Below are 26,962 nucleotides of genomic sequence, written 5' to 3'. Positions count from 1 at the left end.
TTTATTCCCATGCTCAACCTACGTGGAACCTGAACATTAAAGTGATTAATCTAACCGAGCTGGTGCAAATGATTTTAAACACTGGATTTGGAGACTTTGAGTATGGTGCCTGTCCCCCATGTGGCATAGCATGGTCTGTCCTCCATTAATGTCTGGACTTAATGTGCAACCAACTGCAGCTGGTCTACCGACCTGTGGGGCCACCTCGGGGCAGAAATCTGCAGCAGGAAACATCACCGACCACGTCTGACACGTTCAATCAGTCACAGCCCCTTCTCTGTGCACTGCACAAATCTTTTCTTGCCTTGAAGTTGAGTTTTCACCGTTCCTGAAATGACAAAGCCTAATGTGCCAGAAACGTTGGTTCTGTTCATCCGTCTTCAATATGAAGATGGCTACACAATCCTTCACTAGCTTTGATGAGTTTCTTTTTAGTGCACTTCATATGGCATCTGTCACAACACATACTAACAAAACCATTTTCAATGAAGTTAAAGACAAGTACACACTACTAGAGCCACATTACAGTGGGGGGAAATCTAACTGGCCTTTTGGCAAACCCAAGAGAACGCAAATTTGAACCAGCATCGCAGCACTGAAATCATATACAGTCTGTTTCTTGCTCTCATTGCAGATAACCTAGAATTCACTGAAAATGGGTGACAAGTCCTATTATCTGGTACTTATAAAATACACTCCTAAATAACTTCAAAAATTAACCACATTTTGGATTACCAAATAATTAGAACTGAATGACGCTAAAGATGCTACATATCAAAACTTATGAAAAAACCTTCATGCTTAAATGCACATATCAGAAACAAAAGCTGGAAATGTAAAAGTTTTTCACCCATATTAGAAACCTAAAGTAGTAAATGAAACCCAGGGAAAGTAAAAAGAGATGTGCCTATAGAGATGTCTAGCAGGGTGTATACATAACATGAGAGAAGGTTTGGTATTTTTTTACCTCTTAGGATACATTTTTTGAATAAATTTTAATTTTTTTTCTTGTTTAAGGAAGCTGCTGCAAATAAAGCAAATTACAAATGATTTTCAAGTACACTCAGAAAATTTATAAACCTATTTTACACTCTAGAGATAGTTCCAACAAATGTCGCATAAGCCACATTATTACTCTCTGCCTTTAATCTGTAAAGTAGTCACAAGGTAACTAGAAAGCCCTTACCATTACTTGTTTTGAAATATACTTCTCAATAACATTCCATTCGCCATTCATGGGTATTCCAGTATAGCCAACAGCTTTTTCTGCTGACCCGCACTGTGTTATTCCCAAGCTTTCCACGAGATGGCAGCAGAGACCATATTGCGAACGCACACTGTACTCTTGGCTTGGCCAAAAGGTTCCTTGCTTTTACGTGCAGATACATTTTTCATTTTTAGCAATAACTCTATTGAATAACGTATTCATCATTTTGCTCCACTGCCTTCTGCCATCTTTCCGACAACCTCATAATTCCATATTCTCAATACTTTTATCTTTTGAGCAACTCAATATAAAGCCGGTTTCAACAATCATCACAGCTTTGAAATTAAACACAATATTTCTGTTTTCATTGGAGTTAAGCTAGAATTCACTAAAAATGGGTAACTAGAAAGTCCTTATTTTTGGTCGTTATGCAAAACACTTCTAAATAAAGTCAAAAATAAAACACAATTTTAATCACAAAATACTTTGAACTGAATACATACCAAAACTTATGAAAAAATCTTCCCCCTTATGTGGACACGTGAGAAATAAAAACTGGAAAACTTCAAGTTTTGCACCCATATAAGGAATCTAAAATAGTAAATTAAATCCAGAGAAAGTAGACAGAAACATGCATAGCAACATGTCTGAAAGGGTATATACATAAAATGGTATCAGAAATTTGTTTGTTTGTTTGTTTTACCTCTTGGGGTAGAATTTTGAATAAATTTTATTTTTCTTATTGTTTAAGTAAGCTGCAACAAGCAGAGAAAATTACAAATGCTTTTCAAGCACACTTGGGACTTTTTAAAAACTGACTCTATTAAGTTATAAAGCAAGTTCCAACAAATGTCACATAAACGACATTCATTGCTCTCTTTGCCACCAATCTGGAAACCAGTCACAAAGTAACTAGAAAGTCCCTAACTTTAGATGTTTTAAAATACATGCCTAAATAACCTTCCACAAATAAATCACTGTTTCAGTTGGAGAACAATTTTCCTAGAAAAACAATAAAAATACTGCATTCCAGAGCCAGATCTTTCTGGTTTCAAAACTAATAAAAGCTTCACATTCAGTGGTTCTCGACCAGAGGTGATTTTTGTCCCTGAGGGTACTTTAGTTAATGGGTGGAGCCATTTCATGTTGCCAATAGAGTAGGGGAAGGGAGGGTGTCATCTACATGCAGTGAATAGGGGTATTGGATGCTAATAAGCACCTACAATGCAGAAGATGATGCCCCAGGAGAATGAATTATCTGGCCAAAAAGGTCAACAGTGCTGAGAATGAGAAGCCCTACTCTGTACCATGAAAAGTCCATTAGAATTGAAACAGGGTGTCACTTTGCATCCTAGATCTGAAATGCTGCCTTTCTTTGAATAGGCATCATGGAAGCTGAAACTTAGAGAACAAAAAACAGCCACCTTGCAAATATTGGGGAGTACTGTCTTAGCAAAAGGTCAAGAGGCAAAGAAAGATCTGACAACTTAGGAGACTGAAACACACTGTGATCCAACAGAGCAGGCATCTGAGGATCCAGCCTCCCATCCACCGCTGACCCACACCTGTGGCCCCACCTCACCTTCAGCCCTGTCCTGTCTCTGGCTGTAAAGCCAGGTCCTGTCCCTCATCTGTACATTTAATTTTTAGTGGTCCACTTAAACAAAAACAGCAAGGAATCAGGTATACCTGTGGGCAAGCAGATTAATAAATACATTAATAACTTATATTTTATAAAATTAAAGCCTACTCCCCTGGCTTGTGTGGCTCAGTAGATTCACTGCTGGCCTGCAAACCGAAAGGTTTCCTATTCCCTCCTGGTCAAGGCACATGCCTGAGTAGCGAGTGATCCCCGATTGAGAGCTTGAGAGAGGCAACCGATTGATGTGACTCTCGCACATAGCTGTTTCTCTCCCTTTCTCCCTAACCCTCCCTTCCCAGTAAAAATAAATAAATAAAATCTTTTAAAAACAGAATAAAATTAAAGACTACTATGAAAAAGAACTTCAGAGAATAAAAATACAAGACACAAACAGGGATAAAATATGAATTTCCTAAAACAGAAGGTACAAAAAGACTAAAAAAAAATGGGAAAAAAATACACAGGGTGCGGCAAAAGTTGGTTTACAGTTGCTTGTATGCAAAATAATGAAATAATTATTAAGTAATAATACAACAGTAAACTTTGTTTCTGGTACAACTGTAAACCTACTTATGCTCCTCCCTGTAGTGTGCTAACATAAACCAAAGAAAAATTACATAATAAAATGGAGTCAAAAAACATGACTAGAAATTAAAGGCACTTCATATCAATGTTTAATTTACCAGTAAGATACAAATTCACATGCACTTAATAACATAAACTCAAATTATATAAAACGGAGATGCAAAGAAATATGAACAAATTTATAATCATAATAGATTTAACACACCTCTCTCATTGAGGGATAGAGCATAACTCTTTCAGAAACAATACACCGCCTCGAAAAATTCAGTAAGTTTATAGAAAACTTACACGAGTGGCAAACTGAATTCAACATTTACAGATAACCAACTATACAAAATTTTTCCTGCTGACTGGCACTAGGTGTAATTCCCAAAATGAAGAAGAGATGGCAGCAGAAAACCACACTTGGAGGTGTTTTACTTTTCTTTTCTTTTTTTTTTTCTTTCTTTTTCATTCTTTATTTTTTTAACATTGATCATATAGGACTATGGAGTAGGTTTCAAAAAAAATCAAAAGGATTGAAATTACATAAAGTATGTTTTTCACTCTCATTACACCTAATCTAGCAATCAGTAATAAAAGGTTATTAGACAGTCCTTATATTTAAAAATTATACAATGCACATCTAAAAAAACCCAAAAATTAAATTACAATTACAGTTAAAAAGTAATTTGAACTGAATGATAATATAAATAGTACATAAAAAAACAGAGAGTGCCTTGATAGATCCATGCATTAGGGGGGAAACCTGAAAATTCACAAATTTGGCATCATATTACAAACCCAGAGTAATAAATTTAATCCAGAGAAGGGGGAAGAATGGAAATGTGCAAGTAGCGATGTCTGGAAGGGTAGATACTTTTTTAAATTAAATCCTTTTTATTGTTATTCTATTACATTTTCCCAAATTTTTCCCCTTTGCCTTCCTCTGTCCATCCCACCCCCCACCTCCTACCCTTACCCCCCCCACCTCCCACCCCAAGACCCCCCTGCCCATTTAGAAGGGTATATACTTAATATAATAGCAGTTATTACCTGTTTGGGTAGGATTTTTCTATTAGTTTTATTTTTCTATATAATTTAAGTAAGCGGTAACCAAAAAAAGGCATTCTCAGTTTGGGCTGCAAAAGTACTAGAGGAAAACATGGGTTAATTTAAAAATAATAATGATCTGGTCTGTTGCGGTGACAACACCAGAGGCCTTTTCTTTGCTCACCCAGTGTCATTCCATCATTCAGAGGGGCTTCTTTTTCCATTTTCATTTCTTCATGTGCAATGGCAGCAGAGCAAAGAAGAAACGACAGGACTAGACCAGAACGCATGAAGATGAGCAGAGAAGCGGTGAGCAGCATAGCCTGAGAGGAAATGTGCCCCAGGCTGTCTGACTTCAGGGCCTCCACAGCCATGATGCTGCATAATTAAGAAGCAGCGCTACTGAGTTGATCCACAGTGTGCTGCTTCATAGTTCACCTGTAACAACATTGAGCTTCTTAACGATTCTGTACTCACGGCCATTCTATATTAAAATTGAGCTATTGAAACTAAAGTTTCTTTCTTCTTTGGGATCCCTGTTGGCATTGAATTGGAGTCAACACCAAAAATTTATAGAAATGCACATGCACCCCACACACAAAGACGGGACAAGAAGCCACACTCAGAGAGACTCCAGATCCAAGACCCATAGCCAAATAGAGTCAACCTCAGGCCACAGACCTTGGAAACAGAACCCACATCCATAACCAAGATCCCACAGTCAGACTCCAGAGTTGGAGCTGGGCAATGAACCCTAGATGCCAGATGCCACACACAGAAACTGAACCATGCTAGTCAGGGCTTATAATATTCTTAATAGCGTTTCTATAAATGACCTTGGATCCAATACTTAAATATGAAATTCATTGTGTTGATTATAAATTGTTTTCATTTCTCAAAAAAAAGAAAAACAACCAACCCCACAGTGACTATGTGACACAGTATATTTTGAACTATGAAAATTTTCCTGCTGGAATACAGCTTTGGATGCAAACTGGACACTTTGGGTGATCAAGGTGTTAATCAGATAAGGAAGGCAGCGTGGGCCACTGGATTTAATGAGGTTGTACAGAATTTTTGTTGAGTCTTTTATATTTATATATATATATATATATATATATATACACACACACACACACCGCCTACTACTTTTCACCCATTCTTTTAAGTTATCTTCAAAAAATACTTTAGATGGTTTCTTTAAGTAAAGGAAAAAATAAATGACACAACATTCCAAATGGCATAAAGGAAAAGCAAATTTCCCCCTGCACATCGCCCAGACCCTGATCGCTATGACTAGTCCCTGTCCTTTCAACATGTCTTCTGCTTGTTTTTTATTAAAACATAGTTTGTTTTGCATGATACTTTTCTCACATAACAGAATTACTTAGAAATTATTCTCTGTTAAAATCAATTAGAACTACCTCACTATGCTTTATTTCTTTAATGAAATATCATATATCTTCACTCATTTTTTATGTTGTATATTTGACAGTGTGAGCAAACCATAATTTAACAAATTTTCTCCTACCGAAAAATTTTTTAATTATATCTTTTGTTATATAAATTTTGGATAAAATACATTAAACATACTTCACTTCATACACAGGGAAACATAACCAGGTGGAAGTTTCTAATGCTTTTCTTTTGCTTCCATTTATTAATTTGAAAAAGGGAGAGAGAGATTGTTCTGCTTATGTATTCATTCATTGGTTGCCTCTTGTATGTGCCCTGACTGGAAATCGCACTCACCATGTTGGCACATAGGCAGGACACTCTAACCAACTGAGCTACCAGACCAGGGGCTAAATTGTGAAAAGTGGATTTTCTGGGTCAGAGGGTATAAGGATGTTATCTCTGGATCGCTTTTCTCAAAATGATCACTGGGGAGTCTGAACCAAAAGACCCTTACCCTAGTCTTTCAGAACAAGGACACTGCACCTGCTTGCTCATCAGCCTCAGAGATTTCAGGAGTCTTCTCTGGATCCTCATACAGGCTGCCAAATTATGTTGACCTTAAAAATAAAGCAGTCAGTTATTTTACCAGCAAATAATGGATTTATCAAGAAACAGTAAAAAAAAAAAAATTGCAATTTAACACAAGCAAGCTGTAGCAAAAGTCATAGGCACGCTCCACAAGGAAAGGAGAGGAACGTTATTTTAGAGGGCAAATGGAGGAAGTTAGAGGGGATATTTGAAAAGAAATTCCGTTGGAGAAAAGCCGTTCAGGGTAATGATGGTTTATCTCTGGCTGAGTTGCCGAGTGAGTCAGTTTCTCCTGGGAGACACACGGAATGTCTTCCTGCTGGGGCCTGTGATGGACGACTTTTCCTGTCATTGACCCCGACTGATATGTGAAAGTACCCCCTCTGACCTACCAACTCCACTTTAGTAAGGTTTTCCTTTATGCAATTTCACAGTAATAGTTATACTTAGTTGGCTTATTTCCAATCCGTGGAAACCAAGTTTATGTGCTCAAAGCAAGAGAAGGACCAGAAACACTCTTCCCGCTTTATCACGTGAAAGCCAGTAGCAGCCAAACTCACCCTGCTCTGTGGACCCCTGTCCTTAAATTTAACATCTTTTCTTTTTGAGATTTACATTTTCTTGAAAAAAAAATTTTTTGAAGATTTTATTTATTTATTTTTAGACAGAGGGGAAGGGAGGGAGAAAGAGAGGGAGAGAAACAGCGATGTGTGGCTGCCTCTCATGCGCCCCCTACTGGGGACCTGGCCTACAACCCAGGCACGTGCCCTGACTGAGAATCGAACCAGAGACCCTCCGATTCGCAGGCCGGCGCTCAAAGATAATTTATTTATATGCAAAATACTTGTAAGTTTTTCGCGGGAATTTTTTGTTTGTTTGATTTAGCTTTGTTCGGTTTTATCGTGACTTCCTATTCCTGAGATATTTTTAGACCTGAGTTACTTAAACATACCTATTACCCAAAACGCCACTTTTTTGAGATGTAAAATTCTCCCACTGCTTTTTCTAGTATACTTATTATTTCATTTGTTGTTTAAATCTTTGAACCCTCTGGAACTTATGTCGTGTCTACGAATTGAGTGGTCAGAATTTACTGGCAAACAGTTGACCGCGTCCGCCCTGCTCCTGCAGTTCTCGCTGACAACGGGTTTGGCAAGAGAGAGCACGGACGCGCCGAGAGGAAGGTTGGGGATGCCGACTGCAGTCTGGTGGAACTAAGACTCTTTATCAGGCGGCAGGGAGGTCACTTCCACCCTAAAGACCTGCCCGGGCTCGAGGACCCCAGCTCCTGCGGGCCGGTCCCTCACCAACCGCTGGAAAACCAGCAAAGTCGACCGCCTAACTGCGGTCCTCGCCGCAGGCTGCGTGACCGGCCCTTGCCGGGCCCAGTAGCCAATCCCGGCGGAGTGGGGCGGGTCTTCCGCCGGCCGGTCCCGAGCCCAGGACTGGCAGGCTGACCCCGCCCCTGCCCCGCCCCATCAGCTTATCCTGACCGCCCATTGGCGGGCAGGGGCCTGGGATCGCAGACCGATTGGCGGGCTGCGCCCAGCGGCTGTAGAGGCAGGAACCTCGCTCTCCGCCTCCTCACACCTCACGAGGGCGGGAAGCGCGGGGGCTGAGAGGACGTTCCGCCGAGGTGGGCTGCGCCGCAGGGATCCCGGAGACTGACAGGTAAGTGGAGGACCTTGCCACGCGGACCCTTAGCCCGAGACCTTCGAAGTGCAGCCTAAGGGAGCCGCGATGCCCTCATCCTGAGAGGCTGCAAGTCCCTTCAGCCTCGAGGGCTAACCCGGAGGACCCCACATCTCCTCGCCCGGATAAACACTTCATCCCCCAACGCCTGACCCCCGGACACCCTGGGGGAAATGAAAACAATTCCCCTCCGCCCGGGGCGCTCTACATCCAGCTCGCCCGGAAAGACCAAGGCTCCCCACAGTCATAGACCCTAAATGCCGTCGTCCGGGACGCTCCGTGGTGGGGAACCTAACGCCCCTTAATGAGAAACCCCAGATCTCCTCAGCCTCCGAGGTCTCGAATCCTCGCGCCCCGAGCACCGTAAATGCCCTCGGCCGGAAAGGCCCCAGATCTTGTCCTGAGGGACCCCAAGGCCCTCGGCCCGAGAGAGGTCCGTCTCCCAGAGACTGTGCCTGGGCCACGTGCAGATTTCCTCAGAACCCCGGGTGCAACTCCCGAACCCTTTTCCTGAGAAAAGCACGTTTCCTGTCGCCGCCACAGGCCCGCCCAGCCGTTGGGGCCCCTCGGACGCCCAGGTAGCGGCCTCCGGAGCCTGCGCCGAGGCGGCCGCGCGGAGGGAAGGGCGGGAACCCGTGCGCGCCGCCGCGGGTGGGCCTGCCCGGCCGCTCCGCCTCGCCCCAGCCAGGCCCCGGGCCCGCCCTGCCAACGGGGAGAAAGGCTTTCAGCCCTCTCGGCGCCTTCTCACTCCGCAGGCGCCTCCGATTCGGCGCTGGGAGACCATGGGCCCCGACCGGTGTCCGCAGGAGAGCCCCGAGGGAGAAGCTGGGAGAACAGGGCGGAAGCCAAAGGTGAGCCGTGGGGTCGGCAGGAGGCCTGGGGACAGGGCTGGAGACAGAGCGGCCCCCGAGCTCCGCAGACGCCCGCCCAGAAGGTCGGCCCTCTCTGCGTCAGTGCGGAGCGCTCGAGGGGAGAACAGGACTCGGCGGCAGCGTGGCAGGGCAGCGTCAGGGCAGTGGAAGGAGGCCCAGTGTGCGATCAGGCAACCGGGACACAGCCCGGAGGAACTGCCGCTCAGGGACCCCGAACACAACTGAGGGACCGCGGATCAGTCCTAGCGGCACAGAGACCACCGGAAGCCCCAGCCCTCTCCCCGCACCCCGCGGAAAGAGAAGGCCCGCTGCGCTCTCACCTGCATCACTGACTGACTGATGTTATCGACTATCCTCTCCAGGGCAAAGATTCTTTGAAAGACATTTCCCTCTACTTCTCCAAGGAAGAGTGGGCAGTGATGGGAGACTGGGAGAAAAGCCGGTACAGGAACGTGAAAAGGAATTTCGATGTGCTCATCAGCCTAGGTAACCGGGAGGTGCTGGATCAGAGGAGCCTGGTAAACTTAAGAGGCTACTAGGCTGGCTCTTGCTCAGGTGGCTCTATCTGCCTGTAGCTACCTCCTATAAGGACACCGATCAGGGGGAATTTTGCTCCTTTGTGTCAGAGCAGGGCTGACCCAGACAACATAGAGCTCCCAGCAACTTGTTTTAGATTCTCCCACCCCATGGGAAGCTAGTGACACTGGCTTTGCGGTGTTTGTTCTTCCTTCAAGCTCTTTGCTTTCAGGACAAAGGTTTTGTTTCTTTCCAGGTCTCAGGGTCCCTCGACCAACTTTCATGTGTCACCGCAGGCAGACTACCAAGCTGCAGGAGGAGAACCCTGAAGATTCTGATGAAGAATGGACTCCAAAGCAGCAAGGTAAGAGTCAGGAGGAACCAGAGCTGCCCTCCTGACACCGACCTGGTTTAGGTGAGGCTGCATCTCAGGAGCTAACAAGAGAACAGGGTTTGCTTGTTCAGCAAACAAGCAAGATGCGAAATAGTGTATTGTAGAGTAAGGGGCTATTCATATAAACTTTTCAAGTGTACAAAATAATCATATACTTTAGATACAGTAATAAGCAGGAAGTATATAAAAATATAAAAGTGAATAAGAAATAACTAATGCAGAATAGTTGTCATCACAAGAGAGGGAGGAAGGTTTGGCAGGTGAGGAGTGTTCTGACACCTGGCTACCTGATGGCTTACATGGAGACATACGGAAAAAAGTATTAATTATAGTGATTAAGGGAGTTGGGGGTCATGGGCTAGGGTAGGGAGTGGTTAATTATTATATCATTTCCTGATGTCGGCCATGGTATCCCTCTGTCTAGTATCATGAGTGTTTGGTTGATAGGATCAGTCCACTTTCATGGATCTTGGGTTGAAACACCGCTGAAGTCAAGATGTAATCTTTAACTTGACTGAAATTCTGTTTCTGTGGTCAACAGACTGTTGATGCTGACCAGAATTTAATGATTAAGGAAGGGCATGGATGGCTAGTATGTGCAAAGGTGGAAGGATAACAGAGGAAGGAGGCGAGGTGGTCATGGTGCCATTAGCCTGGACAAGGCCAATTTGAATGAAGAAAACAGAAAGGAGAAAAGGTTACATTTTTAAAAATGGAGTTTCTGTGCAGTTACTTTTATTATATTTTTGTCATGAAAGGCCAATTTATTTTTCAGTAAATGTAATAGATACTTTATGAACATAGGATGAAGCATAGATAACACTTTGTCTATTTTTGGATTAACATTTTAAGGAAATTAGTTGATGCCCCCAGTAGAAGCATAGGCCTTAATAATACCTCAGAAAACATTTTCCAATCATCCTTGGCTTGTTCTTGGACTAGTCATTCAGAATTCTGTGTCCCTAATAAGACTCTTGAGATTTTAGGAACATTTACCAACCAAAACACTGACTTCTCATTACCTTTTAGTCAAACCTTCTTGGGTGGCCTTCAGAAAGGAACAGAGTAAACATCAGAAGGTAAGTATTTCCCAAATCCTGTTGACAATAAACTTTTCCTCATGGATACAAATGCAGGTAAGAGTAGGAAAATGTAAAAGGTATCCTACAAACTGCTGCTTTCCTTTTCTGGTCTCTTCACCACATTGTCCAGTATTATCATCTTTTTAAAAATATTTTATTTATTGTTTAGAGAGAGGAGAAAAGGAGGGAAAAAGACAGGGAAAGAAACATGGATTGGTTGCCTGTCGCCCGGCCCCAGCTGTGGGACCTGGTCCACAACCCGGGCATGTGCCCTGACCAGGAATGGAAATGGTGACCTTTCAGTCTGCAGGCCAACACTCAATCCACTGAGTCACACCAGCCAGGGCTCATCATCATCTTAATAGTTAATTACTACAGCAACAATAGTAACTATCATTTGTTTTGTTTTCACCATGTTTCAGACTTTAAGAACTCTGTGAATAAACTCACTTAAACATTACAACAACCCAGTGAGGTAGGTACTATAACTGTCACCATTTATGATGAGGAAAGTGAGGTTTTAGAGATACAGAAATGTTTGATTATGTGTCTAAGATCACAGTATCAGTGGTAGTCCAATCTAATACGAACTCATTAAAACTTTCATAGTTGTGCCCTGGCTGGCGTGACTTGGTTGGGTATCATTCTGCAAAGCAAAAGATCGCCGGTTTGATTCCTGGTCAGGGCACATACCTGGGTTGTGGGCCAGGTCCCCAGTTGGGGTGCGTGTGAGATGTGACAGATCAAAGTTTGTCTCTTACATTGATGTTTCTGTTCTTCTCTTTCTCCCTCCCTTCCCCTCTCTCCAAAAAATAAACCAAGTCTTTTCTAAAAGATAAAAAATACACCTTTCATAGTTTTCTAAAGTTTACAATGTCTTATCCTTATGTCATTACATCATTCATCTGACCGATGATTTCAAATGAAGTTCTTTTTTGCTGCGCTGAAGTGAAAGATGCACTAAGACCTCTGACTAAGGAAAGCATACGGATGTGTAGGCTATTTGTATGGTGGATGGTCTCAGATAAAGAAGAATGTAAAATCCCCAGGATCAGAAAGTATCTCCCACCCCTGGGAAGCTTCAGGTTTGATGATTAAGAAACAACAAATAGAAGGTGGTCTGTTAGGGTACAAACCCCCCCGCCCCCCCCCGTCTTCTCAGATTGCTGACCATCTGAATAAAACACCCATAAAGATTCAAAAAAGAAAAAAACGACACATAATAACATGACTTAAGGAATTCATATAGGCTGCACACCATTCAGTAGAAACTCATCCTTCTGGAACTGATTTCAAATGCCCATTCTTGCATGGTGATGTAACCGCTTCTTTCTCTGAGTTCTAATCAGGCCACTCTCCTGTTTAGAATCACTTGTTCAGGCTACCTACCTCGGCATTGTGACCTCTCTGAGAGCCTGGCCCATACCTGAGTCTTCTCAGAAGTCATAGGCCCAGATCAGGGCCCCTGAAGGCCCCCTGAATATTTGCTGAATGACTGACTTCACAATTATAAATTAAACTAGAAGATGATTTCTGAATGCTGAAGGTAATTTCTGTGAGATTTGAAATATGGAGACAGCTGAGGGGTAAATTGATAGCAGGACTGTAATCTCACATTTGTACTGTATTACACAACTCAAAAACCACTTTGGTGACCACTATTTCATAATTCACTATGACATTAAAAATTAGTATGTTATAGATCAGGAAACTGAAGACAAGTAGCTACTGGTGCAGCCTTATTCAAACAGAATTGGTGTGAACCAGCTAATCTCAGTACAGATATTCTTTCCAAAATATCGCCAATTTTACCATCATATCATTTATTGTCTACATATGTTTCTGCCAACTACTTCTTTATTCTCTTCCCAATACCCTTGACTCTCAATATTGTAGAGACAGTTGGAAGAAAAGAGCCATAAGGCATAGGTTCTAATCTTGGATTCATTGCCCACATTGGCCCCATCCCTCCTAATATTCATTCTCCCTAGGTCTTTCCAAAGGTTGAAGTATTAAAGATAAGCATGTGAGAATGAATCATAAGCCCTAAAAAATAAAATACATTATCTTTAAATATGTGATTCTTATACAGAAGGCAACATCCAAGGTGCTGTTAAGCAATGAATATAGTTTGAAGGAATTGTCAAGAACAGGAAATTTGCTGACTGAAAGTGGCTCAGAGCATGCTGAGAAACCAGTGTCCCTTCCTGGAGAAGCATGTACCTTTGCACAGCACACTAGACAAAAGCTGGGTAAGAGAAAATAATTTGGAAACTTTAGTTCCTCTATGTCCTATAGAAGGGCTGAGAAGTATGACCTCGGTATGTGGGGTGGACTTTAGTTAGGCCTGGATTTAAGCTAGACTAAGCTGAGACTAACAAACGTTGGCGTGGAGCTTTGGGCAAATCTTATAAAATCTCTGAGCTCCTGAATACCAATGCATAAAATGAAGATAAGGATACAGAACTCATAAATTGTTTGAAAACATTAAATTTAATACAATTGACACATGAAAGTTGGCCAATAAATCCATCTGTGATAATAGCAACCACACTTTACTGGTATATGTCCAGGCCTTTACTCTATGCCTAACACATAATGTGCAGTCAATAAATATTTTATGAATGATTAAAGGTTGGCAAGTTAAACCTGGTAATGGAAAGATCTAGAAAGTAAAATTTAATCAGCCATCTGAATTTGGTGTGGAGTCTTAGTCTTCTGAACCAATAGTTAATGGAGTAAAATACCAGAGTATGAAAAAGGACAAGAAATAATTTGATGGGAGGAGACTGTGTGCTTTCTGACAGAACAGGAACTAACACTCCAGACCCCACCAACTTCCCTCACCTGCCCTTCTCCCACTTAGATCTCAGGAGAAAGGAGATTGAACTGAAGATGTATAATCTACGAGAAAGAAAGGGCCATGTGTACCAAGAGGTCAACGAGCCCCAGGATGATGACCACCTTTGTAAGTAACCCTCACAAAGAAGCATGTTATGATACAATATTTTCATCTAGTCATTTGTTCCCCCAAATCATTCCTTTCCTCTAGTGGCCTGGAGTACAGGAATGACTCACAATGATGTGAGTGCCAGACTCTCTCCAAAGCTCTTTGTGTCCAGGAACATGCACTATACCTTCCCTAATCCCTGTTGCTCTTGCCTCCAGATTGTGAAAAGTGTCAGAACTTCTTCATTGACAGCTGTGCTGTGCACGGACCCCCTACATTTGTAAAAGACAGTGCAGTGGACAAAGGGCATCCCAACCGCTCAGCCCTCACTCTGCCGCCTGGGTTGAGAATCAAACCATCAGGCATCCCAAAGGCTGGGCTTGGAGTGTGGAATGAGGCAGCAGATTTGCCAGTGGGTCTGCATTTTGGCCCTTATGAAGGACAGATCACAGAAGATGAAGAGGCAGCCAAGAGCGGATACTCCTGGCTGGTGAGAAGTATTCACCTCTTCCCCCGCCCTCTGGCTTCCCACATTCCTTTTGAGGATTGGAGGGATCTCACCTCCTACACGCTAAACATGGATGTGGATAAATATGGTTAGCTCTGTGTACTGACTAGACTTTACATGAACACAGACCTCCTGTTTAATGATCAGAGGGTAAGTGGGAGCAAAGTGGTACAGACCCAAAGGAACGGCTCCCTCCCTAGTGGGGCTCTTGCTCTGATTGGACAAATTGACTCATGTGTAGACGATGAGAAAGAAAAATATCATGTCACAACTGGCAGTTGAATCCCCACTCAGGCTGAAAGAGCTTTGATGACAGTACAGTAAAATAATTATGACAATTACCTTCCCACCAAAAAAAAAAAAAAAAAAAGTCTTTAAATTCTTTTCTGAAATGCAGATAACCAAAGGGAGAAACTGCTATGAGTATGTGGATGGAAAAGATAAATCCTGGGCCAACTGGATGAGGTAAGGTCAATAGGTTTCTGGGTCAGAGAGGACACTCATCCCCTACAGGCCCATATATCTTTACCTCTCATCAGGCCTCACTCAATGGTCTCCTTTAATCCTTTTTTCCTCTTTTTCTCCATACAATGTTCTTTCCTATCAGGAGACATATCAGAAAAAAAGCACAGCATATGTCCTCAAAATATAAAGCTCTCTGCTAGACACAATCTGGGCACTGCAAAGGACCTTGAAGAGCCTAGATTCACTAGGGACACTATTACAGTTTAAGTAATCAAATATACATTAACTAAGCACCTATTATATTCCAGTTTAGGTGAAGGAATACACTACTTAAACAGATCACACAACCCTAGTCCTTATTGAGGACTTCTTGCAGACAGACATGAAACCATTACTTTTAGAAACATTTAACTATAATTTCCAAGAAGTGCACAGTGTCAGGGTAGCATAAACCAAGGATGGCCTGAACCAGTGGAGGCACCAAAGCATCCAGCTTCACTTCAAACTAGAAGTGGGTTCTGAGGACTGCAGAAGAACGGTCATGGATCCCTTTCCTGAGGGGTTCTTTTTTATCAGGGTTAAGAGAATGTGAACCATCTTTTACTGTTCTTTGTCATTTTACTAAGACAAAAAACCCTCCAATTTTCTATGGTAACCTTAGGTAGGCAAGTGAATGGTACCCTAAATAAAGTGTAGGGGGGGTTGGAGAAAGGCCTCTCAAGAGAAGATAGACTTGGGCTGAGTATTGAATAATTAGTGAGGTAATTTAGAAGCAGAGCACTAGATTGAGCACAAGGTTCTATGGTACGAAACAATTTGACTTAGAGTTTAGAGGAGCTAGAGATAACTGGATATTATGGCCAATCAGTGTGGATGTTAAGTCTAGAATTGGGTTTTAGAAAATGGTATTAGGAAGGATTAGCACTGCAAGCAGGACTTGGAGACAGGGATTCAGGTGACATTCTGACAGATTCTCAGACACCGAACAGAAGATTCCCCAGGAGCATTAAGGGCACTGGGCAACATCAGAGCCTGGGGGCCTTAAAAATCAGTGAGGAGCCCTGTGTGTGACTCAGTGGATTGAGCACCAGCCTGCGAACCAAAGGGTGGCCATTTCAATTCCCAGTCAGGGCACATGCCTGGGTTGCAGGCCAGGTCCCTAGGAGGGGGCGTGTGAGAGGCAACCACATACTGATGTTTCTCTCCCTCTCTCCCTCCCTTCCCCTCTCTAAAAATAAATAAACAAAATCTTTTTTAAAAAAGAATCAGTGAGGAGGAAGACATGATGTAACAGGTACTGGGAACTCTTCAATGTGGTTTTCTTTCCTTTCATCTGCCTCATTCCCAGGTATGTGAACTGTGCCCGGGATGATGAAGAGCAGAACCTGGTGGCCTTTCAATATCACAGGCAGATTTTCTACCGAACCTGCCGGGTCATCAGGCCGGGCTGTGAGCTGCTGGTCTGGTACGGAGACGAGTACGGCCAGGAGCTGGGCATCAAGTGGGGCAGCAAGTGGAAGAGCGAGCTCACAGACAGAAAAGGTGAGAACCACTGTTCTCCTTCAAAACAGAAAGAAAAAATAGAACTCTCCTCAGAAATGTTCATGATCCAACTCTTAGGTAGAGTAAAATCCACTCTAAAGTCAGTAAAGTTTCACATCAGATACTTCAAAAATTCACGATTCACTTCATATGCCTTTGACTCTTATGAAAAGATTTTATTTTTTTTTATATTTCTTATTCTTAAAATATTTCATGCACAAAATACACAACAGCATATCATGCCAACAGTTTTAGAGGCAAAAAAATTTTTTTTTCAAAAGCTTTGGCACTAACCAGCTCTCTCATCAAAGCAGTTTTTCTGACACTTTTATAGCTGTTTCTTCTTAATTTGCCTCCATGCTTCTAAATAAAATGTATATTTTTACAGGCATTCATTATTTTTTAGAGTTTTCCCTGGCTGGTGTGGCTCGCTCGATTGTGTGCCGGCCAGTTTGATTCCCAATCAGGACACCGGCCTGGGTTGCGGGCCAGGTCCCTGGTGGGGGGGCATGCAAGAGGCAACCACGCATTGATGTTTTTCTCCCTCTCTCCCTCTCTCCCTTCTCCACTTCGTCCCTTCCCCGCAATTTTTGGAGAGAGTGGAAAGGAGGGAGAAGTACAGGGAGAAAAACATCAATGTTCAAGGGAAACATTAATCAGTTATCTCTCACACACCCTCAATTGACCCACAACCCTGGCATGTACCCTGACTGGGAATTGAACTTGTCACCTTTCAGTTTGTGGGACAAATTCATTTTTTTTTTCAGTTAATTGTCATATGAGTTCCTACTCTGTGCTACACAGGGTCCTGGGATCTGGAAATATCAATTAACATGAGGATCAGAATCACTACTCTTGGGTAGCTGACGGGTGAAGGAGGGAAACCCAGGTACACGTGCCTGTATGTCCATCATAGTACACAGTGATTAGTGCTTTGGAGAAAATCCAGGACAAGTGCCTAGGGATCAGTGTGAGGGGAAGGTGCGGTGTGGCAGATGGTCCAGAAAGGGTTCTCTTAGGAGATGACATTTACAAAAATACCTGTGAGCAAAGGATCCCAGGCACAGGGAGCAGCTAGTGCAGGGAAGAAAAGAGGTGAGGTACTGAGCTGGTTGAGGGTCACTCAGGTCTCAGCCTCAGCATAGAGGGTAAGAATTGAGTTCAGGTTGATGCTTAGCAGCCTGGAAATGATCCAAGTTGAGACACTGGGGACTTTACTGAGTGAAACTGCATTCTTCAGCTATAGAGAAGCATGTTCTCTCTTCTAAGATTATGCTTTGTAAATTTTTAGAAAATAAACTCCAGTGAGGAATCCCCTCAGAGATAATTTCATCTCCAAGTGAGAGAGGATGGTGGACTGGCCAGAGAGGAATAGTAGTCAGGCATCTAAGAAGTATGGTTGGAAAAATATTTTGAAACAGGACTTCTTAGTATACTTAAAATGGGCTAACGCTGAGTGAAATGAATCATGAATATTTGGTGTGAAGCTTGAGGAAGGACATTTTATTCTATTGTTTTGCAAAACTGAAAGAGAAGCAATTCCTAGTCGGGGCCTATGATTTTCCTCTTTAATGTGACTTAGAAGATACACATAGATGGAAAGGTCACTGCAATTCCATCCATACAGGGAGTGCAATGGCCTCTGATGCTTCTTGAGAGTCCCTAGTCTGGATAATATTAGAAAAGACCCTTGATATGGGCTTCCTGGATTTCTAATGAAGATGTACTGCACAAAAATTAAAAGGAAAATAGACAGTGAATGAACACTCTGTAGGAGACAGGGTTTGCACTGTCAACACAATAAGGATGATTCATGAGGTAGGTCTTACCAGGAGACAAATCTACAGCTCAGGCATTCTTGTCAACCTCTACCTTGACAAAAACTTTCTCTTTCAGCAAAATCAAAATCTGAGATCCACCCATGCCCCTCCTGCTCTCTGGCCTTCTCCTGTCAGAAATTCCTCAGCCAACATGTGAAATCCAATCATCCTTCTCAGAGCCCCCCAGGAACGTCTGCAAGAAAACACCTCCAAGGAGAGGAACCCTGCCCAGAGGATCAGAATCACCAGCAGCAACATACTAATACACACAGCTGGAATGATAAAGCTGAAGATCAAGAGGTCAAAAAGAGGTCCAAACCTTTGCTTAAAAGGATCAGTCAGAGGAGAATTTCAAGACCCTTTTCCAAACCTTCCAAAGAACGAATGAAGAGCTCTAGTGAGCATGAGAGAATGATGGATGAAGAGCACAGTAGAGGCCTGAAAGACAATCCAGAGGACATAGGCAAGTTATTTGTGAAAGTAGGAATGTCAAGAATTGCACCAATCAAGCATGGAGGGTATTGGCAAGGCTTTAACGATGGGTCCCATCTCATCAGACACCAGAGGACACACTCGGGGGAAAAGCCCTATGTTTGCGGGGAGTGTGGGCGAGGCTTTACACGGAAGTCGAATCTCATCACACACCAGAAGACACACTCGGGGGAAAAGCCCTATGTTTGCGGGGAGTGTGGGCGAGGCTTTACACGGAAGTCGAATCTCATCACACACCAGAGGACACACTCGGGGGAAAAGCCCTATGTTTGCGGGGAGTGTGGGCAAGGCTTTACATGGAAGTCGAGTCTCATCACACACCAGAGGACACACTCGGGGGAAAAGCCCGATGTTTGCGGGGAGTGTGGGCGAGGCTTTACATGGAAGTCGAGTCTCATCATACACCAGAGGACACACTTGGGGGGAAAGCCCTATGTTTGCGGGGAGTGTGGGCGAGGCTTTACACGGAAGTCGAATCTCATCATACACCAGAAGACACACTCGGGGGAAAAGCCCTATGTTTGCGGGGAGTGTGGGCGAGGCTTTACATGGAAGTCGAGTCTCATCAACCACCAGAGGACACACTCACAGGAAAAGCCCTATGTTTGCAGGGAGTGTGGGCGAGGCTTTACACGGAAGTCGAGTCTCATCATACACCAGAGGACACACTCAGGAGAGAAGCCCTATGTTTGCGGGGACTGCGGGCGAAACTTTACACAGCAGTCGAATGTCATCATACACCAGAGGACACACTCGGGGGAAAAGCCCTATGTTTGCGGGGACTGCGGGCGAGGCTTTACACAGCGGTCGAGTCTCATCAGCCACCAGAGGACACACTCGGGGGAAAGGCCCTATGTTTGCGGGGAGTGTGGGCGAGGCTTTACACAGCGGTCGAGTCTCATCATCCACCAGAGGACACACTCGGGGGAGAAGCCCTATGTTTGCGGGGACTGCGGGCGAAACTTTACACAGCGGTCGAATCTCATCAGCCACCAGAGGACACACTCACCGGAAAAGCCCTATGTTTGCGGGGAGTGTGGGCGAGGCTTTACACAGCGGTCGAGTCTCATCAACCACCAAAGGACACACTCAGGGGAGAAGCCCTATGTTTGCAGGGAGTGTGGGCGGGGCTTTACACAGAAGTCACATCTCACCAGTCACCAGAGGACACACTCAGGGGAGAAGCCCTAAGTTTGCAGGTGGAGTGAGTGAGTCATCAGCATTAAATTGTGTATCAATAGCAATAGGAAGCCTATGGCCCCTTATCCTCCCCAAGACTGTAAATAGTACAGAAGTAACTGATTAAACAAATCTTGCAGTTTCATGAAAAGAGATGAGATGGACAAACAGTTCCTTAAGTGATGTGGGTATGTCAACACCAATTTCCAATATGGTTTTTTGGCATCCTATTCTAAAAAATTTCGTCTCCATGCAGATATGAAACCCACATACCTCATTCCCCCCATCACCGGAAGCAGAGAGCTCTAAAAGGGCCACAAAGAACTCATATTCCCAGTCACAGAAATTCAACTCCTGCAAGTGTGTAAGTCTGGAGTCAATCTACTTGAATTACTGCCCAGAGAGAGGGATCTGAGACTCGCCAGGGAAGGGAATTCCCTAGACTCCTGGGAAATGGGGCCTGTTCTCCTAATAGACTGCTTACCTTCCTCTTTTGGCTTTTCTTGGCTCTCCTCCTTGTTTCCTCCAACCTCTGTAGCCTCAGGAGGGAAAGGTAGTGAGGGATGTATGCTTGTGCATGGATGCTCAATCTGGGAACCTGGTCTTCCTCACACTCCTCGATGCCCCTTCAGGGACAGCATTTCATGATGTGCAGCGTACAGATTCTACATCAGTCCATAGTGGGCTTGAATCTCAGCTCTGTCTTCTCCAGCTGTGTGACCTAAGGCAAGATTCTCAAATTCTCTCTGCCTGCATCCAAGTCTGTACAGTGGAAAAGGTAACTCCAGCATTTTGGTTTGATATTCAAAGCTGAGTCAGCACAGACAGAATCTGGCACAGAGGATTGCTGAGATCACAAGTCATGCTGAACAGCTTTCAATGCCTGTATCTTCCGGGTCTTTAGTGCTGGACAAGAGAAGATAAGGACAGGCCCGGGGCTTGTAGCCAAGTTCAGAATTTGAGCAGATACTACTGCTTTCCCCACATAGACTCAGCTGTCCTGACAAGGAGGCATGAGGTCTTGGATGGGACTCCCTCCAGATTACCACCCTCCCACTGAGCCAAGGCATCCTCAAAGCCTCTTCAACACAAGCAGATGGTACTGAGAATAACCTACGAAACAAGATCCTCACACACCCCTTGCTGAGAATGGACACTAGGAATAGCATCTTCCTGAACTGGTATGTTACATAGGATAGATAGTAAACCAAGACAGGGAGGATGAGGAAGACATGTCTCACCCACTAACTCAGCAGTCCTAGCCTGGTCCAATTCTATTGCCAGATGTTCCAACATCATAAGAAAACCCATGTTAACACACTGAAATTCTATGTATCATTTCCAGTAACTGGGAAAGAAAGGCTTTGAAACTGTATTCATCCCAAGGCCTGGAAGAAGGGAGGGGCTCCACAGCACTCAAGGAAAAGGCCCATAAAACAAATGTGGTTAATTCCTTGCCTCTGGTCGCTATCTGTTTTATGAGAGTCCCTAGTGCTTACAGAGAGCCCATAAATAACTTTGGATAACTTCCTCAACTTTAACTGCCTTCTGTCATGTATCTGTTTTACGAGATGACCAAATGGGGTCTGCAGCAAGATAAGGATTCGGGCCAACAGACTTCCACACATACCTACGTTTGGGTAGTCACATCTCCTGGGGAAGCTGGAACCACTTTTACCTGTCAATCAATATGTAACTTCTTCACCCCCATCCTGCCAACTATGTAAGTCCTCAGGACAAAGGGCCTGATGCCTTCGCCACCCAATCTTGCCTTTCACTCCCACCTCAGCAAGACCTATCCTCTTTCATGAGAATGTATCACCAATAAACCCTGTTTGCACACTAATACACCTGAGATCCATAATTCTTTACCACATCAGCAAGAATGGAGTTTCTCCCATAACAACTGCACATGATCTGCATATGGCATTCATGAAGCCCACAATACAGCAGCTCCTGCAATGCGCTTTCCTTGTACCTGGGCCCCACAGGGTTTAATACACCAATGACATCATCTCAAAATTATTACTTACTGTATCTTTACACTTGTTTGTGAAGTCTGATAGGATCATGGACATACTATAAGCAGAGCAGATATGCACAATGTTGGTCATTCCTGACCACCCATTCCCAGATAATGCCCACAATCGCCCTGGAGCACAGAATTCCCATAGACCCAATGGGTGGGAGTCCAGCAAGACTCAAGGTGAGAACAGGGTAAACATCTACGTCTGCATAAGCATAACCAAGGGTGCTAACAGCTCCCAGAGGTCACACTTTTCTTGGAACCAGAACTGAGTTCCATACAGAAAAACAGCAAAAAACTAGTGAGGACCACTGTCGTGCCCTCTCCTGCATGAGGGAGACCTAAGCATGACCCACCCTGTTCCTGCTGGGGTGGGGTCACCAAAGGGGGACACCCAAACCCCATGACCTGGAACAATAACCTCAAGCTTTTGAAGAGTATCTACATAAACTATGTGGATTTAAATAATAAATATCCATTATTATTTTCTTTTTTATGCTTCTTTAAAGGAAGGTGTATGCCTTTCTTGGGTTTTATTTCCCTTCCTTGTTTCTCCCTCTACCACCACAGCCCAGAGAGAGCACCATAAACTCAATATTCTGTGGCTTTCACCATGAGCCATGGGAGAGAAGCAGAGTCCTGGTGTAATGCTGTCAGAGGGGCTGGAACTGAAATACAGTGGGGAGGGGAACCCACAGACTGCCAGGTGATGGTCACCACCCCCTATCCACCAAGACAGACCTTGGAGCTCTCCCAGAAGGCTTAGCGATTCAAGATGAGATCTGTTCCCTCTCCCTCCCCTTCAGCAAAAAACCACATTCTTAGTGTAGCTGCCAGCCTCCAAGATGTCCTCAAAATCCAGATGCTGTCACCCCTGCCCCTGTACAGTCCCTCCTTCACACAACTGGACTGATCTGTGTTGAGAAAATGGTGTGCGGCTCTCAAAGCTACGTCATAAACAGGCACTTTTTCAGCCTTGCTTGCACAGTTCACCCAGCCTCATACCCCTCCCACAGCCTGTCAGTGGCTGGCAGCCACCATCCTTGTTTTGAAGAGGAGGCTCCAAGGAGTGAGTGCAGCCCAACATCTGCTAGATTCTGAGTCTCTTGTCCCTGACAGGCAGCTGAGGTCACTGTCTTGTCTATGACACCTGATGGGCTTCCAAAGTCACTCCAGCTGCACCTGCTGGCTTCCCAACCCCTCCACCTGACACTGCGATTGACCTGGATGGGGAAGGTCGATAGTCCTTTGGCAAAAAGGACATCAGTGGCTGAAGCGGCATGACGGCACGGCCACCTGCCTCCATCACATATTCGACTCTGTGACCAAGGTGGCCACCACAACTGTGGCCAGTCCCACCTGGTTTATGTTCTGATTGCCTTCCACGCAGGTAAAGGAGCTGCAGGCTGGCTTGGGGACCGTAACTTGGCAGGTAAGGGGGTCACTCACCAGAATGGTAAGCCAAGAACACAGAACAGCTCACTGCCGTCCAACCACTGGGGTCAGGTAAGCCTTTCTGAGACTTAACAGATTTCTCTTGACTCCCAGACCCTGCCTTATTTATCCCTGGACTGGCCCCAGTCTTAATTCCCTGGAAAGGGTCTGACCCAGCCTCTGACAACTGCCCTTTGGGAGGTATGTCAGCCACAGATGCTGTCTTCAATGATCAGACTTCTTAAAAGTTACTAAGGAAAGCTTTTTTAAAAATAATTTTTTTAAAGTAAGAGATTGTTAAACTCATTATCCCGAGAAAACCCTGTAACATTTTGAAATTTGCATTTTAAAATCATCTTTTGCAGACTCATACTTGATGGGAACATTATTGGGTTTTTTCCTGATAATGTGCAGTGGTGGTTTTTTAAAAAGTGAGTTTAGGAAATACAGAAAATAAAACCACCCATAAATCCATAATCCAGAAGGAACATCAATTAATACCACGAGTTAGAGCTTTCTGTTCATCGCACAAATGGACACACCTGCACGGTTTTCCTTTACAAACGGTACAGAGCCCCATCTGACTTCCTCAGTAATCTCCTTCCCTTCCATATGCCTTGAACGCCTTTCTTCAGCTTTCAGTTACACTGTGTCCTCCGTCCCAGGCTGGGTTGAGGTTTTACCAACCCTTTCTTGTTGAGCAAGAAGGGCGTTTCCAGAGAGTCTGTATAGCACATCTTGGCCTTGTTCTGGTACTGACATGAATGTGCAGTATGTGCAACGCATTTCAGGGCTTAGGAAAGCTCTCCAGTTTCCTGCATTTAGGGAGAAAGCATACACTCCATCTTCAGGCCTTGCAGAATGTCAGTGTTCTCTCAGCCTTCTTCTCCTGAGGAAGGTGTTTCAAAATCCGTGAGGCCTTTAGGTGAGGGTGGGGGACACCGTTTTCTGGGGAGCAGAGGAGAAACAGGACATTGTATAGTGGCTCTTGGGCTGGACCATGGGCACTGTCCTCTTTGCCCTAGTCTACCTCTCTTTGGTCGTGCAGCCTTTTGCCCAGGTGATGCCTTCTTAGGAGAGCCCCCAAGATGCCCCAGAAACTGCAGTCGATAATGGCAGGTCAGGACGGCAACAAACTCAAGCCCTCCCGACAGGCTGGCATAGTGCCGACAGCCGCTGGGCTCACTGGACAGTTAGATTTGTGCTACGGTCTCTCTCGTTGTTCTTATAGGAAGCTCTCTCTGGACATAAGATGGATGTACTGATGTTCCCCAATGCCCACCTCAGTCTCAAGAGGCAAAGGAGAGAATGAGATATCCTTCCCATCTACTTCCCAGTGAATGACTGAAGCCCATTCCCAAAAATGTAGCTCAGGAATGGCAAAGGGCAAACTCTGGTCTCATTCAAGGAGCCCCGCTGAGGGGGATTTAGACCTGATGGGGATGGTTCTTTGCAAGTTCTGCTTCTGTGTCATCTTCAGATCAAATCAAACAAGAATGAGACATTCCAGGTTTTCTACAGCATCGTTGGCCCTGGTGCTGACAAAGCTCTTTTTTTTTTTTTTTTTTTTTTAATCCTCAACCAAGGACATTTTTGTCATTGCTTCTAGAGATAGGGGAAGGGACAGAGAGAGAAACATCGATGCGAGAGGGAAGCACTGATTGGTTGCTTTCCATACATGTCCTTACCAGGAATTGAACCCTCAACCTTTCAGTTATGGGACAATGCTCCATCCAACTCAGCACCTGGCCAGGGCTGACAAACCTCCTTTTGGTGTTTGTTAAAAGAAGGGAAAGACGGTGTCTGCAAGTGACAACAACCCTGGATGGTGAGAAGCAATCCATGCTGTTGCGAGGGTCTCCTATATGGCTTCTGAGGATTCTAGAACCAGGGGTGACTCTCTCCTTTTCTAAATATTTCAGACAGCCACTTGTCTTGTGAAGTTATTCACTCAGCCTTTTTAAGCCCCTTTCATATTCCAGGGACTGCACACAAAATTTAAGAGGGTGGAGGTAGACAGGGCTGGACACAGATCTGAGCTGTATGCATTATGGACAAGGTCTGTGCCCATGGACAAGCTCTGAGACTCGCTGGGCATGAAGATTACATGACAGGCAAGCTTCTGAGCTCAGAGCATACGCAGGAGCTGAAAAATAAAAGAAACAGAAAATTCTGCATGAAAGGACATTCTGATGGGTTGATCTCCTATCACTCTTGTCTGCCAGTGGCAGTCACAACTGTTTTCTCCCCCTTTGTCCTCCCTTTTCTGTCACCATGGTGGCTTTGTCCCCACAGCAAACCCCTGCTCACCAGCCAGCACCGACTGTCTCCTGCCCAGCACATGAGGCGAAGAGCCACATCAGGGCCACTCACGGACCAAACGTCAGAGTTTTGGTTTAAGCAACAAGGACTCACCCCCTCCCCTACCCAGCTCTTCCCTCTGGCTTGTGAAGCCAGTGTCCAGAAAGGACTCCCCTGTCATTTCAGGGAAAGAGGAAGAGAGGGCGCGAGAGCAGTGGGACAGGTGGAGGGATGAGACCCGGGATGACCACATCCCCTTCCCTCACACCCCTGGTAGTTTCATGTTAATGAGGAACACTATTCTCACAACTGCAGCCACGTCAAAAGAAGCTTTAAATATTTCTAAATGAGTAAAGCAGTAACTTTGAAATTGTTACAATAATTTGGTGGATTATACTGCGTATGCCACTGCATGTGCAGTACTATCATCTGTGTAGTGAGGAGACTAAAATGGTAACACACTGCATTTTAGATTGCTGTGCTCATTTGTATGGCCACGCTGGCTCTTAGCTGTTGAGATACCAACTCCCCTCTACTTTTTCCTGCACAAACCACCAGGATGCAAGTCACAGCCATGGACACAGCTGGCGATGAGAACACCTACAGTGGTACTGTGAGCAGCCACGGCTCACATTACCGGTGTCTCAGCACAACACATTCACCATCAACCGGCACAGGGGCATCATCAGTACGCTCACTTCTGGGCCAGACCAACAGAGTGGGTGGCAGGAGGGGCCACTGGGTGTTGCAGTCCATGTATATTTGTCCCCGCTGGTGGGCACAGACATTAGCCAATCAGAGTAGACACCTACTAATCAGAGCACACACCAGCCAATCAGAAAATACTCTTAATTAGAACATGCACCAAACAATCAGAAGGGGCACCTGCTGCAGACAGGGTCCTGCTGGTGCCCACAGGCTGACTTTGAACCCTGGGCAGAGTAACTCTGAAGGAATCACCAGAGTAAATCAGAAATGTGCCCCAACAAGACTGGCCCTGTATGTAGCAAGATGAAATGGCTCTGCTTCTCACAAAACGAGACCACACTCTCGTGAAAACAGAAAACACTCCCAGCATCGCCCACCACAATAAGTGTTGAACACATACCTGAAGGTTTCCCAGGACCCATTATCTGGTGCTGGGACTGGGGATATACTGATCAGATATATCCCAATCCAGGTGAAGTCTCCTCAGGTCAGTTCTGGGAGGGGACGGTCTGAAATCACCACACTTGGC

General features: G+C 44.6%; 1 protein-coding gene across 1 annotated transcript; it reads left to right on the top strand.

Moving 5' to 3' along the window:
- The first annotated feature begins 8,926 nt into the window (after nt 1-8,926).
- On the top strand, nt 8,927-19,976 carry PRDM9 (PR/SET domain 9). The gene is made up of 11 exons (XM_054567799.1): nt 8,927-8,995; nt 9,379-9,502; nt 9,789-9,896; nt 10,956-11,005; nt 13,104-13,260; nt 13,875-13,976; nt 14,177-14,448; nt 14,864-14,931; nt 16,280-16,473; nt 18,370-18,805; nt 18,890-19,976. Exons 1-11 carry the CDS (start codon nt 8,927-8,929, stop codon nt 19,974-19,976), a joined length of 2,667 nt encoding a protein of 888 aa, XP_054423774.1.
- The last annotated feature ends 6,986 nt before the right edge of the window (nt 19,977-26,962 follow it).

Source organism: Pteronotus mesoamericanus, unplaced genomic scaffold (genome assembly GCF_021234165.1).
Source record: "Pteronotus mesoamericanus isolate MK-2021 breed Mesoamerican mustached bat unplaced genomic scaffold, CSHL_Meso_final contig_199, whole genome shotgun sequence".
Lineage (NCBI taxonomy): Eukaryota > Metazoa > Chordata > Mammalia > Chiroptera > Mormoopidae > Pteronotus > Pteronotus mesoamericanus.
Note: the sequence above shows the minus strand (reverse complement) of the source record. Positions and strands in the feature narration are given on the sequence as shown.